Source organism: Moschus berezovskii, chromosome 4 (genome assembly GCF_049115385.1).
Source record: "Moschus berezovskii isolate FMDL1 chromosome 4, NW_MosBer_1.0, whole genome shotgun sequence".
NCBI classification, from domain to species: domain Eukaryota; kingdom Metazoa; phylum Chordata; class Mammalia; order Artiodactyla; family Moschidae; genus Moschus; species Moschus berezovskii.
The window spans coordinates 227,601-242,849 of NC_142463.1; the positions used below are offsets into that span (position 1 = coordinate 227,601).

A 15,249-nucleotide genomic window follows, 5' to 3' on the forward strand; every position below is an offset into this window, starting at 1 on the left:
CTCCAGGCCATGTGAGCAGCAATGCTCGCTGGGCCCTGACACGCAGTCGACAACCATCCCATCCTCTAAACCTACCCGGGGGCCCTTCAGGAAGTCGTCCCATGGAGGAGGGGACCCTTGTCCACAAGCCCATCACCCCCACTCCAAAGAGGGGAAAGTCCCAAGCCCCAGGGCCAGGGTATAGGTGAGCAGAGAGGGACTCACCAGGCCGGCAGACCAACTGTGGGGTAACCGCAGGAGCGCCTGCCTCTCCGACCCGCTCCCGGGCAGAGACAGAGCCCACTGTGTGGCCAGGAGCTGCGCGCTGGCTGCAGCCCAGGGCTGCATCAGGGCCCAGGACAGTCCCGCCAGCTGTGTGGCTTTGGCGCGGCAGAGGGTGAGGGGGTGCAAAAGGGCCTGCGGGAGGGGCCGCGTCAGGATGAGGCCGCCCGGGGCCCCCCTCTGCTGACTGACCGGCCTCCCCCTGGGCACTCACCCTCCCACAAGGCCATGCGGGGCCACGGCTGACCTCCCTAGGGGGGCTCGGTGTGGCGGCCCAGAGATGCCTCCCACGAGGAGGCGAGTGAGTGCTCTGTGGTCCTTCATCCCCGGCCCCCAGGGTGCCCAGCCCTTTGGCCCTCACCGGCCTACAACCCCACGCCCGTTCTCCCCCTTGCCTGGATTGCCTTCTCCCCACGGCCATGGCGGCTCACCAGAGCCGGGCCCCCGCGGCCTGAGGAGGGGCCCCTCCTCAGAGTGGGCTGAGACCTGGCACACATCACTCTGCCCACTCTGGGGGCCCCAGGATGTTCCCAGTGGGCAGCCGGTGCCCACATAAAAGCCCAAGTGTCTGCGGTGAGTGGAAAGGGGAAGACAGGTGTGAAGGAAGGGTTAGTACCACCTGAAGTCTCTAGAGCCCATCCGAACTGGAAGGGAGGGTGCAGCTCTGTGCCCGTCCCCCAGCCACACTGGCCGGTGCTCACCAACCCCCTTGGAGAACCCAGTCCCAGGGACACGGGCCTCCAAGCCCCTGCGTCGTCTGTTGGGAGACCCCACGGGGCAGGGCACCTGGGGGCCATAGAAGGAGGCTGCCCCCCCACATACACACACACACCTACACACACGCCCTGGTCTCTCTATCAGGCGTTTTAATGTTTTAGTTAGATGCCAGCTTTTTAAAACATGGAGATCTCACATAAGAGCTTGCTTCCCTTGAAAAACCAGGTTCTCTCCCCAGCTTCCCCTGCACACCCACGCTGGTCAGCCGCAGCCCCGCCTCCAACAACGCTTGGCCAGAGCCCCTCTGGAAAGGAAACTCACAGAGTCTGGGCCGCCAGCTTTATTGGCAGGTAGGACTCTGCACCTTAAACACTCTTCTGGACAGACAAGCAGACGGATTGTTTTCAAAGTTGTCTGTTACAAACCACATGCACTTTAGGTTGTGATAAATACCCCCAATTTTCCCTCCAAAAAGACAGTGCTGGTTGACACTCCTGCCAACTTCAAAGACGACAGTAACCGCCACTGATTCTCCACGGCAGTTGCGTGCCCTTGGTTAGTGTGCCGCTGAGAACAGCCCACTTCCTCGGTGCCGGCTCTGTGGGCAGCAGGGACCCCGGCTCGCCAGAGACAGCCCGCTCGCTTGGTGTTAAGAGGCCTCTGCCCTTTCTACTAAGCCTAGATTCACTCACTTGCTCTGGCCATTGGCAGATTTGCCTGAGGGTCAGGGCACTGATGGGATTTGAGTCTTTATTTTAGTTTATGTTTGGCTGCACTGGGTCTTTTTTAATGTCTATTTTTATTTATTTATTTATTTATGTTTGTCTGTGCTGGGTCTTTCCTGCTGCACAAGCTACTCTCTAACTGCAGTGCGTGGGCTCCCGTCACAGTGGCTCTTCTTGTTGCCGAGCACAGGTGTGGGGACCCGCGGGCTTCAGTCGCTGCGGCTCTCAAGCTCGGCATTTGCAGCCCCCAGGCTCTAGAGCACAGGCTCAGTAGTGCCCGGGTTTAGTTGTCCTGTGGCACGTGGGATCCTCCTGGGTCAGGGGTCAAACCCGTGTCTCCCGAATTGGCAGGTTTTACCACTGGACCATCAGGGAAGCTCGAGGCTTTCTTTAAATCAGGGTCATTTTTCCCATTCTCTGTTTGGCTCTCGGCTCTCATCCATGGCCCGTACGCCCCTTCCTGGGCTCCTGTCAGGTTGGCTCATCCAGGATCTGATTTTCCGTCTCCTCTCTCCCTTGCAGTTTCCCTCTGGGTGGAGGATGGAGGAACCTCCCGGGGGCGGGGGAGGGGAGAGGGGGCGTCTCCTGCCGACCTGGATCTCTGGTCCATCCTGCATGGACTCTGTTCATTTTTTTCTGTTTCTAAATACTGTCATTTATTCTCAAATTTGCTGCAGTATATCCCATATTCTTACTGAAAATTCATTCTTCATAAAGTCCCTCCATTAAATTGTGTCCAAGTGAGCGGCTGCCTGTTCTGTGGGTGGGAGTTCCCCTTCTCTTTGAAGTGCTGATTCCCCTGAAAACTGTGGACATGTCTGGACCCAGGAGCACCTGAGCAGGTGCTGGGGTCCTCAGGGCTGAGGGCCCCACGTGGAAGGAAGGGGACCTCAGAGCCAGACGGACAGGCCAGGCTGAGCCTCTCAGCTGAGTGTGAAAGAGCAGCTCTGTTTCTTGGGTGCTCCAGGTAGCCCACTTCTCTCAGGCGTAGGCCACACGGTTCTGCGTGTGTGCACCCCACTAACCACTGGGACCCCAAGCAGCCAGGGATCACGTTCTGCCAGGCAGGCATCCTCGTTCCCCCCGTGCAAACCACAAGAAGGGGGGCCTGGAAGCCACCCTCCTCTGGGGTTTCATCCAGTGCTGTCTCCACAGCAACCAAGGGAACAGCGGCCCCCTCCCAACTCTCCGGCAGGCCTCCTCCTCCACTCATCTTTTGGGGCGGGGGGGGGGGAGTTGTCGCAGCTCAGAGCTACAGCACCGGCCTTCAACCCTTCAACCTGTGCTCCAGCTAAACCACTTGCCTTGTAAGTAGTTTTAACATTTCTCAATCCAAAACCGTTCTTCAGTTGGAAATAAGCCTCACACAGCCAAAGATGGGAAACTGAGCATTCCAGACCCTTGCAGACCCAGGTCCCCAGGCCCACCTCCAGAGTGTGGGGTGCTGACAGCATCTCAGTCACCAGGGTCATGTCCCCATGGCTGGCAAAGTAGGGGGAGCCGCTCTGAGCTCCAGATTCCTTTCTTCTGGTGGAAGATCCCTCACTTTCCCGCCTCATAATATGTTTCCACCTGATGAATCTGATGAGCAGGCTCACATCCGCAGTCCAGGTGCCCTAGCGTCCTATATTTCGGGTCCTCAGGGGAGAGGTCACCTCTGAGAGGATGGATCACGGGTGGTCTCTTCACTGGCGTCTTCGCCTGAGGACTGGTGGTCTGGCAGGGCCTAGGTACCCCAGGTGCTCCCAGGAGACACCTTGGAGCCTGAGGCGGTGCCCAGGGCCTCCCAGGGACAACAGGAGAGGACCCAGCCAGAGTCCCTGGTGCCATCCCTCTAGGCCTCCAGGAAGGCGATGTTCTTGGGGGGCTTGTCGGGGAACTGCAGGGTGTACAGGTGGGCCATGTACTGGAGCTCAGGCATGACCATCCGCTGACACGTCTGCAGCGTCTGGTTGTCCAGGCCCGGCCTGAGGTTGTAGCCCAGGATATCGGCCCTGCCCGGCTGGTAGGGGCGCAGTCGGAGATCGGTGATCTGCGACTGGTTCTTGGGCTCGCCGTCTTGCAAACACAGGGCAGCCAGCTCGCGCCGCCGCTCGCGCAGCCGCGCCACCTCGGAGCGCAGACGCCGCGGACTCATCTCCGCGCGCAGCCGGGCCCAGAAGGTGCGGTTGAAGTGCTGGTAGAGGCGCCAGTCCAGGGCGCACCAGTGCTTGGCGCGCTCCTGGCCTGCCGGCGACAAGCTGGTGACGCTGCGCCGGCTGCGCGAGTTGAGCCTGAAGGCCACCACGTCGTCTAGCCGCCAGCGCAGTAGGCGCTGGAGCAGCACCATGGACTCGTCGAAGTGCTCGGCGATGAGCAGCAGCTGGAAGCGCCGCTCCACATCGCTCAGGCGCGCGCGCACATAGCCCTCCTCGGGCGGCGCGTCGTTATCGAAACCCAGGTCGAACCACATGCTGTTCCGGGCGTAGGCGTTGCTCAGGCCCAGGCTCTGGTTGTAGTAGGTCCATGGCGAGGCCAAGAAGGTGTCCAGACTGGCGACGTTCCTGAAGGCGGGGACGTGGCTCTTGTAGTAGACAAAGGAGGACTCCAGCTGGAAGACGGGGTTTCTGAGGATGGAAAAGTAGAAGGTGTCGTTGGGCATGACTTTCTGCACCTGTTGGGAGACAGAATGGGCTGGTGACCCTCTGGGCTCCTTCGGGCGTGGTCCCGGAGGCAGATGGTGCCTCTTCCCTCGCCCCCACCCCGCCGCACACCTGAGCCTGCCCCCGGCCCCCAGTCCCCCACACCCAGTCCCCTGCATCCAGTCCAGGCCACCTGGCTCCTCTGCCTGCCTCCCTTCACCAGCATCCAGACGACCCGAAAGCCCCTGAGCCTGGCCACGCCCCGGGCCCCATTACCCTTCCCTGTCACCCCCGCTAAGCCTTTGGGGAGGAGGTCAGAGAAGCCCCCAGCAGGAGATGTCCTCTAAGCTAAGACCTGAATAACCCAGAGAAGGAGCTGTGAACACGTGAAAAGGGCCTGCGGTGGGACGAGCTGGTGGGTCTGGATCCAGAAGGAGGTGGAGAAGAGGGAGAGGGCGGCAGACGCCGGGTGCCCGCTGCTGACTCGGAGAGCAACGCCCCCGGGCGCCCCGGACCCTGCCAGGGACCCCGCCCCGGGCGCCCCGCCCCGCGCACCCCTGGCGGGTTGAACCTCCTGAAGTTGAAGCCCCGCCCCGCGCCCCTCTGGCGGGTTGAACCTCCTGAAGTTGAAGCCCCGCCCCGGGAGCCCCGCCCCGCGCCCCTCTGGCGGGTTGAACCTCCTGAAGTTGAAGCCCCGCCCCGGGAGCCCCGCCCCGCGCACCTCTGGCGGGTTGAACCTCAGGTGGTTGCACATGATGTTGAAGCGCCGCCTGGGGCCGCCCTGCTCCACGCCCTCCACGTAGCGCGCCAGGAAGAGCCAGGGGTAGCCCAGGTGGAAGCGGCCGCCGGCGGGTAGAGCCGCCGACAGGTTGTGTGTCTCGGCGAAGCGGAAGAGGATGTTGAGCACCGTGCTGCTGGCCGTCTTGTGCGTCTTAAGAAACATGACGTTGGTGACGGGAGGCCCGTCAGCCTGGTCCCCGAGTTGGCTGGGGGAAGAGGGCAGCGCCGTGGGCCGGGGATCCTCGAGCTTGCCCAGCTGGAGAGATCCTAGCCCCGCGACTGCTGAACCCGGAGGCCCGCAAAGCTGCTCCCCCGTCCACGCTCCCCCGATCCACACTCCCTGAGCTGGCCACACCCCAGCCCAGCCCCACCACTGTGCCCCCTTACCTGAGGCCCCGCCCTGGCTGTGCCCATCCAGTGGTTGCACCACCTGCCCCCACGTACTGCTCTCCCAGGCGCTGCACCCCTGTTTCCCAACCTCCTGCCTGGCTCTGAGGGCGCCCAGCGCAGCTCTGCCCTGTGACCCAGGCCATATGGCCAGCAGTGCTTGGCGGGCCTCTCATGCTGAGACGAGCTGACTCACTGCTGGGCAAGACTGGACGCTGGTGCACACTCCTGTGATCTCAGGGTGGCACCCACCCAGTTGTGGACACCAGCCTGGAGCGACAGGTGCCCACCCTGCCCCAACATAGGGCCCCAAAACAGAGCTGGTGAGTGACCCAGGATGGTGGGGACAGGGTCCAGAGGTGAGTGCCAGGCCTGGGCAGTAGGTAGGCAAGGATACCCAGGAGTTTTAGCACTCCCCTTCTCCTGTGGAGATCAGCCAGGCCCGGGGCTGGAGGGCCCTCCCAGCAGCCAGGCTAAAGCACTGGGGTTGGGTAGCCATCGGGAGGACCCTGGGCTTCACAGAGTCCATACCACCAACTAGCAGGGGAGCAGGGGTCCTGACCCCCAGACCACTAGGGGGTTCTAACCACCCCAGCCCTGCCTCCCAGTCACCCTCTGCACACAGCAGCTCTGCCCAGGGCACCCCCAACCTGGTCCAGATTCAACCCTCCCATATCCCTGCCTGGAGTTCTGGGCAGCTTACTGCCCATGGGAGACACTGGGAGGCCCCCCAGGCTGGGTGACCACAGACAGAGCCCATCCTCCATTGCAGAGAGGAGGCCTGGAAGGGAGGCATGGTCTGCCAGTCACAGCCAGTGCTGGGTGCCACCCGGAGTGGAGCACGCCGGGGTCCCAGTACTGCTCGGGGAGGGGGCAGTGCCCAGACTTCAGGCCACCCAGTGGAGGACTCACGGCATAAGCAGCCCGACGTCCACATGCATGATGCCCGCCAGCAGGAGCACAGCCAGGGCCAGGAGGAGGAGCATGGCCCAGAAGCACCTGTGGGCAGAGAACCCCTTCAGCACTGAGTCCGGGGCCCGGGAGGAGCCTCTGCTGCTTACCTCCATCCCTACCTGCTCCATCTCCCCGGCATCCATGTAACAGCTTGTGTCCAGCACCTACTGTGTGCTGGCCCATGGGGGCCCTGGGATGGGGGGACAAAGCCCATGACAGGCCTGAGTCATCAGACACCACCCCCACTTGGCCCCCCTGCACTGTCCACTGCTCAGAAGCTGGGAGAAGCCGAGAGGAGGACCCACTCCCTAGGAGGGGGAAGTCAGAGGTCTGGGGACCCTCAACCCCGAGCAGGGCCCCCTGCGAGACGGGCCTGACTGAGACCTCTGTGTTCCAGCCCAGGGCCTGTGAGGGCGGGGGGCCCGCCTGGGTGCAGGAGCTGAAGGCCTGAAGGCGGCACGGGCACAGGTCCTGGGCCAGAACACACAAGGAAGAGGCAGTGAGCAGATCAGGACAGGCAGTGACTTCCTGTCCTGCCTTCCCCTGGCGGGATGAAGAAGCTGCGGTGGCTCAGCCATGAGGGGCTCCCTGCACTGCACCACCTGGAGGGCCACTTTATACTAAGAAGGGGGAGGAGACCCAGCCAGTCTCAGCTCTGGTCACCATTTGCAGGCCGCCCCAGATTTACACCCCAGCCCGGGCTCGCCCCAAACCCCCACCAGGGTGTGCAGAGGCATCGCAGCCTCCAAGGTCCAGACTGGCTCCAACGCTGCCCTCCAAACCCAGCCCACCCCCAGGGACAGCAGCTCCTTCACCTGCTCTGGTTCCGTTTCCCTCCCCCCACCTTCTGTCCTGATCTGCTCTGCTTCCGAACCCTGGTGGCCTGGTTACCCCCTCCTGTGTCCCTGCCCTGTGGTTCATTCCCCCTCAGCAGCCCAAAAGACCCTTTTATTTAAAAATCCAATGTGCTCAAAGTCTTCCTTGGTGGCTTAGACAGTAAAGAATCTACCTGCAATGCAGGTTCGATCCCTGGGTCAGGAAGATCCCTGAAGGAGGGTATGGCAACGCACTCCAGTGTTCCCTGGAGAAGCCCATAGACAGAGGAGCCTGGCGGGCTACAGGCCATGGAGTCTCAAAGAGCTGGAAACAGCTGGGTGACTAACACTTTCATTTTCTTTGAACAAGTTCAAACCCTTGATTAAATTCCCATAATTGAAGAGCCTCCTGTGCTAAACCCTTCAGGAAAGTGCAAGCCTTCCCAGCCAGTCCCCAGGCCCCCGCTCCACCCCTACCCTTCAGCCATTCCACTTCCTCATATTCCTCAAACACCCAGCCCCAGGACTTCTGCACTCACCAGGCTACAGCAGCAGACTGTCTACCCAGTTTCTGCACGAGCTGCCCCCCAGCTTCCCCCCAGCTTCCCCGGGCTGTGGGCAGGGGTCTCCCAACCTCCCTGCAGCTCACCCCGCCCCTCAGATCTCACTGGCACCTGAGAGTGTCGCAATCGCATCGGTCCCTTTGTAGTCTGTACTGCCCACTGGGTTTCCCTGGTGGCTGAGACGGTCAAGAATCCTCCTACATTGCGGGAGATCTGGGTTTGATCCCTGGGTTGGGAAGATCCCCTGGAGGTGAGAGTCGCTCCTTTGTCCATGGAATTCTCCAGGCAAGAATACTGGAGTGGGTTGCCATTTCCTCAAATCACTCCAGTATTCTTGCCTGGAGGATACCCATGGACGGAGGTGCCTGGCAGGCTACAGTTCATGGGGTCTCAAAGAGTTGGACAGGACTGAGTGACTAAACACACAGCACAGCTCTGCCCACTATTGGGTAAGCGACTCGGTTGCTGGAAGGGCAGCTGGCACGTGTGCGGTGCTCGGCTCGTGTGTGCTGAGTGAAGCCAAGCACACATCCCACCCCCCACCGCAGACCCCCTGGTTTGAGTTGGCTTGGGGTGCCGAGGGAGGGGAGACCACAGGGTGGGAACAAGATCGGAAGCAAATCTGTTGAATGTGAAATGTCCTGAGACGCCAAGAGGAGGTGCCCGGCAGTGGCTGAAAAAGGAGTCTGGAGCTCAAGGAGTTGCTGGAGCCAGGATATGCATTCACACATCAGCATAAAAAGGCCTGGCGTGCTGCTGTGCCCGGGGTCACAAAGAGTCAGACACAACTGGGCGACTGAACACCATCAGGAAAACCCATGTCCCTTGGAGCCTCAGCCGCAGGAATCAGAAAACAACGGCAGACTCCCCCCACCAACCCAGAAGCTTGGAGGGAAGCTGCTGGCTCTGGCAGACTCAGCTCCGTCTCGCCGAGAAAACTGACGTCTCTCTCCTCATGCTCGTGGCCTGATAGTCACAATATGGCTGCCAAGCTCCACACATCACATAAACATTTGCATCAGCAAGAAAGCAGAAGTCAGGACCAGCCATCATAAGGAACCAAAAGCCTTTTCGAAGCCTCTAACAAACCCCCTCCTCCACCTTCTTGGCCAAAATGCCGTCTCATGGTCCCCCTCCCCCAAAGTGCAAGGGGGTCCTGAGAAAGCTTCATTTAGTGTTTACAGCCTCTGTCCTGGGGGGCACAAGGAGAAGGTGGTGGCTTTCAGCCTCAACTGTGTTTGTGTAAATCCGTGGAAATGGTGGGCCGCAACCTGGGCCCAGCTGGGCTTGCCCACGGAGGCAGGCACCTCTCTGAAATACAAGTGAGCTTCTCCCCTCAGCCCGGCCTGGCCCTGGATCCAGGGGGCCCAGCCTGCACCAAACAGCTGCCTATTCAGGCCCCTGTTTAGTCCTGATGCTCAGGCTGCAGGCGCTTCCTGGACGTCTGAACGGAATTCACAGCCAGGCGGCCCTGGCCCTGCCTGCCTCCTGTGGCCTCAGCAGGGTGTTGGCAAAGCCACCGTCTCCTGGGCCTGGGTTGTTTCCGGGCATTCGCCACGGCCTGTGTACAGTGCGGGCACCCACTTGCATCCAGGTGCTTTGGCCCTGATTTTGCAGCGGGCAGGCCCCCGTGTGCTGCTAGGCAGGGCACCACCGGGACCCCTTACTCGGCCAGAACACCACACCCTTTCATGCATCTCCCACTCCTTTCCTTCTTGCAGACAGGAGCAAGGCGGGAAGGCAGGGCTCTGTGGCCTCTGCTGAGACCCCTGCCCCCAGGACACCCGGCGCACAGCCCGAACAGCCACGGCGTGGGAGGGACGCTGATGGCTCAGCACCCTGACCTCTCGGGGGAGCAAGGCGCCCAGGCAGGCCTGCGTGTGCTCCCCTCGGCCTTGCTCTGAGCTCCCCGGAGGCTCTGCCCAGCCAGGCACGGTCCCCAGGACGGACCGGCAGTGCCGGGAGGCTTCATGACTGCCCTTCCCAGGTCGGTTCTGAGGCTCACAGCCCTTCCACCCAACACCCGCCCCCTGAGGGTGTCAGGGCTGGCTCCAAGGCCTCCTCTCGGACGAGGTCGGAGGGTGAGTTCCCAGTGTCCCCACATCTGAAAGACTAGAAGGTCCCTCCTGGGACCTCTGGGCCCCTGTCTCCACACGGCCTGTGCCCCCAGGGCAGCCGGATCCTTGGACTCCAGTGACATGGAGCAGCAGCAGCTGGAACCAGGAAGGCCTTCTCCGGGGGAGGAGGGGGTAGAGGGCCCGGCAGGGCTGGAAGGGACGAGGGGCTGCTCGGAGCGGCGGTCAGGTCCCAGGTGAGAGGGGCTGCATGACGCACCTGTACTCGGAGCCTGGCACAGGGAGGGAGCTTACTGAATGGCCTGGGGCCTCTGCACAGGCTCTGTGTGGACAGGGGAGAGTGACAAGCAGGGGACACGTGGGGGAGGAGCCCGGGAGGAAAGGGCAGCTGGCGAGAGATGCCAGACAGTGGGGAGGCCAGACCCCAGCCTCACAGGAACCTCTTGACACCCTCCCAGACGAAAACTCAGAAGTGACTCACACTGGCTGCAGGGCTGCCCCCTGAGACCCCTCTGTCCCCCTGGCCCCAAGTGGGGTGCAGGTCCCCACCCCCCACTCTGCTCTGGGGCAAGGAGACCGCCGGACCCCACACCAAACAGTCTCGAAACTTCACATCTTCCCCTAAAGAGTTTTTAATTCAGAATTCAGTTCTCAGCTTCCCATGGTAGCACATCATACGGTAATAGCAGGACAACTCTAAACAGTGTCAGGGAGCAGGGGCCTGCCGGGTGCTAGGAAGGGAGGGGACCCGAGGGCAGGGAGGGCGCCTGATGCTGCCCGGGACAGCGGGCGGCTGGCCACACACGGACAGGCCGCTGTGCGGGACTCCCAGTCGGCTCCGTCCATCGGAGGAAACTGCTCAGAGCCGTGAACACGCCAGGCTGGTACGGCCGGGTGGGCCCTGCCTCCTGGGGCGCACCGCCTTTCGGACCTTAGAGCCCCTGCCCAGCACAGACGTGCCCAGGGACTCACCCTGCCGCCACCCTAGGTTCCGTGACTGGACACACACATGGCGGGGAGTCCCCACATGCTAGGACACGGTGAGGAAGCCCAGGGCTCATGCAGTGCTCCCCCCGGCTAGTCCAGCTGGGGAGTAAACAGAAGGAGCCCTGGGCTGGCGGCCTCCCCACGAGACAGGGCAGGGAAACCAGTGGGGGCACGGGATCCCAACGGCGGGCGGGCGGGAGCTGAGATATGTCCAGCAGGACAGGCCCAGGGAGAACCAGGCAGGAGGCAGCAGATCCGTCGCAGGGAGGGGAGGGGAGTGGAGTTGGGGCTGCCCCGGGAGGGGCGCTGGTGGAGCTGGGCCCAGCGCCACCTCCCCGGGAAGTGCGGTCCGAGCGCCCAGGGGCTGTGTCCCCCCCAGGCTCCCAACAGTGTCCTGTCACTCTCCTCGCCTCAGCCCTCTGCCCCTTGTGTTCATTTCAGCCTCCAGTTTTTACTGCCGTTGTAAATGAGTTCACATTTCATTTCTCGGTCCTTATCACTGGAGTCGGCAATTTGATCTCTGGTTCCTCTGCCTTTTCTAAATCCAGCTTGAACATCTGGGAGTTCACGGTTCACGTATGGCTGAAGCCTCGCTTGGAGAATTTTGAGCATGACTTTACTAGCGTGTGAGATGAGTGCAATTGTGCGGTGGTTTGAGCATTCTTTGGCATTGCCTTTCTTTGGGATTGGAATGAAGACTGACCTTTTCCAGTCCTGTGGCCACTACTGAGTTTTCCAAATTTGCTGGCATACTGAGTGCAGCACTTTCACAACATCACCGTTTAGAATTTGAAATAGTTCAGCTGGAATTCCATCACCTCCACTAGCTTTGTTCGTAGCGATGCCTCCTAAGGCCCACTTGACTTCACACTCCAGGATGTCTGGCTCTAGCTGAGTGATCACAGCTTCTACTGCTTTCTATCTCCTCTCTTCCACCAGAGCCTAGTCTCAGACGCAAGCTGGGAGGATCTGAGCCCCTGCCATCACTTTCTGCTCTCCACATACACCCCCTTAAGGACAAGCCATTGTGGCACACGCTGCACCCTCCCTCCCTCCCTCTTTTATATTTACTTATTTGACTTCATCAGTCTTAGTTGCAGATGTGGGATTTTATGTTGCAGAGCACGGGCTCCAGAGCGCACGGGCTCCAGCAGTTGGGCCGCATGAGATCATTAGTCGCAGCATATGGGATCTTAGTTCCCCAACCAGGGATCAAACCCGCATCCACTGCTTTAGAAGGTGGATTCTTTACCACTGGACCATCAGGGAAGCCCCTTGCTCCACCACTTGTGTCTGCCACCACACCTGGGTTTCCAGACGTGACGTGAGCTTCTCCAACCCCCAGCTGCCTAACGTTCCCTCAAGCCCTCCTGACGAAGGACTTGAGATCCACCTGAAAGAGACTCCCAGGAACCAGCAGGTGGACAGGCTGAGCCTCCGTAAGCTCAGGACTACGGTGGACCAAGTGTAGCATGCTCACACGCAGGGCGGGGCTGCCAGGAAAGGATGCCCACGTTAGCCCAAAGTGACAGCACAGCCCATGGGCCCCAGGGGGTGGCCGCAGAGGCAGCAGGAGATGGTGCGGCAGCCCAGAGGCCAGGCCCTGGGGTCTCCCCGCTGCACACCTTCCCCAAGCCCCAAAGGGGTGCACTTCTGGAACGCCATGCTGTGGTCACGGGGTTCCCGCACCGCAGTGGAGCAGCGTCTGCAGAGCTCATGCACGAGGCCCTCCAGGTAGGGCAGCTTGTCACTGGAGCCTGAGCGGTTGGCTACTTTTCTTTAATTGGAGGATAATTGCTTTACAATGTTGGTTTCTGCCATACATCAACCATGAATCAGCCACAGCAATACACACGTCCCCTCCCTCATGAACCTCCCTGCCACCTCCTTCCCCATCCACCCCTCTAGGTTGCCGCAGAGCACTGGCTTTAGGCTCCCTGTGTCACACTGGCTATCTACTTTACACAGGGTTTTATTATCCCATATAGTTAGAGTTTAACCCCTGCTGGATGAGGCCCTCCTGGGACATTAATGGGCCTGGCTTTTCCCCTCAGTCTGCCGCAGGCCTGACTTTGTTCTGACACATAAAACTCCCTTCAGCAAACACTGGGTATTTGCTGGCCCCTTCAGAGGAGCCGAACTGAGCACCTCTTGGAAATTTCTGCTATCACATTTACAACAACCCCTTTGACCTTAAGGGAACAAGTTCTCCACAGAATTGCAGTGAAAAGGAGAAAAGAGGAATGAGTTCTTCTTTCCTTCCCTGAAAACAAAGATACAGAGAATAATGAGCAGGCCTGATCACTGCTAGTTTTTACTTTAACTGTTCCTAATCTGTAGTCAACATTCAAAAAACGAAGATCATGGCATCCGGTCCCATCACTTCATGGCAAATAGATGGGGAAACAGTGGAAACAGTGAGAGACTTTATTTTGGGGGCTCCAAAATCACTGTGAATGGTGACTGCAGCCATGAAATTAAAGGATGCTTGCTCCTCGGAAGGAAAGCTATGACCAACCTAGACAGCATATTAAAGAGCAGAGACATTACTGTACCAACAAAGTTCCACATAGTCAAGGCTATGGTTTTTCCCGTGGTCATGTATGGATGTGAGAGTTGGACTGTGAAGAAAGCTGATCGCCGAAGAATTGATGCTTTTGAACTGCTTTTGGAGAAGACTCTTGAGAGTCCCTTGAACTGCAAGGAGATCCAACCAGTTGATCCTAAAGAAAATCAGCCCCGAATATTCATTGGAAGGATTTATGCTGAAGCTGAAACTCCAATACTTTGGCCATCTGATGAGAAGAGCTGACTCATTGGAAAAGACCCTGATGCTGGGAAAGATTGAGGGCAGGAGGAGAAGGGGACCACAGGGGATGAGATGGCTGGATGGCATCACTGACTCGATGGACATGGGTTTCAGTGGACTCCTGGAGTCGGTGATGGACAGGGAGTCCTGGCGCGCTGCGGTCCGTGGGGCCACAAAGTCAGACGTGACTGAGCGGCTGAAGGCAGCAGTCTGTGACTCTGCCTGCTTTAGCCCTCTGACTGCACGAGCTGTCCCTGCACGTATGAGCTTCGAACTCTGTGTGACACCCTGCTCTGGCGCTGACCTGTACCGCTCTCTCTCTCTGCAGACCACCCCATGTGGTTTTTCTCCTGTTTGCATTCAGAAAGAAGGCCACAGTACAACACACAAAAGGCAATGGACCCAGCTACCCAACACCAGCCTATGACTGCTTCCGAAACAACGCAGGAGGAAGAACACAAGATCCTGACGCCCTTGTCCCTCATCACCACTCCACCTTCGAGCCTCATCTATAGGATCCCCCGACTCCTCATGGAAGAGGGCATAGTCCTCGAGGCGCAAGCCTGTTCTGTTCTGTCTCCCCTTGCCGGTTGAGGATTAAAGCCACCTTTCTATTTCCTCCAAACTCTGTTTCTGTATTTTTTTTATTTGGCTTCAGTGGGCAGAGAATCCAAGGTTTTTGGTGGCAACAACAGCTGCCCAAGAACAATAATGTCTTCAGAGAAATCCCTCATTTCTAAGGAGAGGCTCTTCCTTTGCAGAAGACCCCCTGGTCCCATCACTCGTGGGGTCAGCAGGATGTGGGTGTGGGATGGGCCGGGTGGTCCGCCCAGCAGGACGGGTGCTCAGGGAGCCACTTCCGGGGCTGGCAACAGGAGGGATGTTCTGCCTGGCAGGTAGACAGGGTCCCAGGCATCTGCCATCTGTCTTTGGGAATGGAATCCTGCATGGCTGCAGCTGCTGGCCTCTGACACTCCCTGAAATGAAGCACTCTGTGTTCCAGGAAAACCGGTGGAATAGGTCTTTACATCAATATTTTCAGAAACTGATTTCATGAGCCCAAGCCTTGCATGCCCTCACCGTGAGCAATCACTCCATCCCTTCATGGTGCCATCAGCTCCTCACGACGAGCAGAAAACCTTTTGTAAGAGAAGCGCTTGATTCCATGAACTCCTCCTTCACCAAAGTCACATACACGGGCCTTCCCCCGACACTGCCCCTTTGCAGCAGTCTCTCAGAGCCGTCTGAGGCGCTGGCTCCCAGGCTGCAGTCCTCATTTGCCCCAAATAAACCTTCACTCGCAACTGTCATGTTGTCCATCGTTTTAAGTGAACATTGGGAAACCGCCTCCCTGGTCTGCCTCACGGTCCCTCCCCCTGCCCCAGGGAGTGCCCACAGGCCCTTACCCACAGGGCAAGCTCAGCGGCTGGCTACACAACTTTGGGGAAAGCATGGGGTATATGAATTACATGTCGATAAAGCTGTTTTTAAAAGTCAAATAATAAACAGAAATATTTTTGAAGAGTTCAGGGCTAAAAAACCTTTTGAAAGTCAA

General features: G+C 59.3%; 1 protein-coding gene across 1 annotated transcript; it reads right to left on the bottom strand.

Annotated features, from left to right (window-relative positions):
* Nucleotides 1-1,127: 1,127 nt before the first annotated feature.
* On the bottom strand, nt 1,128-7,955 carry GAL3ST2 (galactose-3-O-sulfotransferase 2). The gene is made up of 6 exons (XM_088836020.1): nt 7,929-7,955; nt 6,751-6,916; nt 6,614-6,635; nt 6,404-6,490; nt 5,046-5,310; nt 1,128-4,356 (listed from the first exon to the last, which is right to left on the bottom strand). The coding sequence occupies exons 1-6, from the start codon at nt 7,953-7,955 to the stop codon at nt 3,538-3,540; spliced, it is 1,386 nt and encodes a 461-aa protein (XP_088692146.1). The 3' UTR covers nt 1,128-3,537.
* Nucleotides 7,956-15,249: the final 7,294 nt, after the last annotated feature.

Bases quoted from the DNA above. Each gene is read 5' to 3' on its own strand.
- GAL3ST2 (XM_088836020.1), bottom strand. From the start codon at position 7,955: ATGCGATTGCGACACTCTCAGGTGCCA. The intron at 6,636-6,750 runs GTGGGTCCTCCT...CCCCCATCCCAG, and splicing joins TGACTTCCCCCTCCTAGGGA to GGCCCCCATGGGCCAGCACA. The intron at 6,491-6,613 runs GTAGGTGCTGGA...CTCTGCCCACAG, and splicing joins CCCCCATGGGCCAGCACACA to GTGCTTCTGGGCCATGCTCC.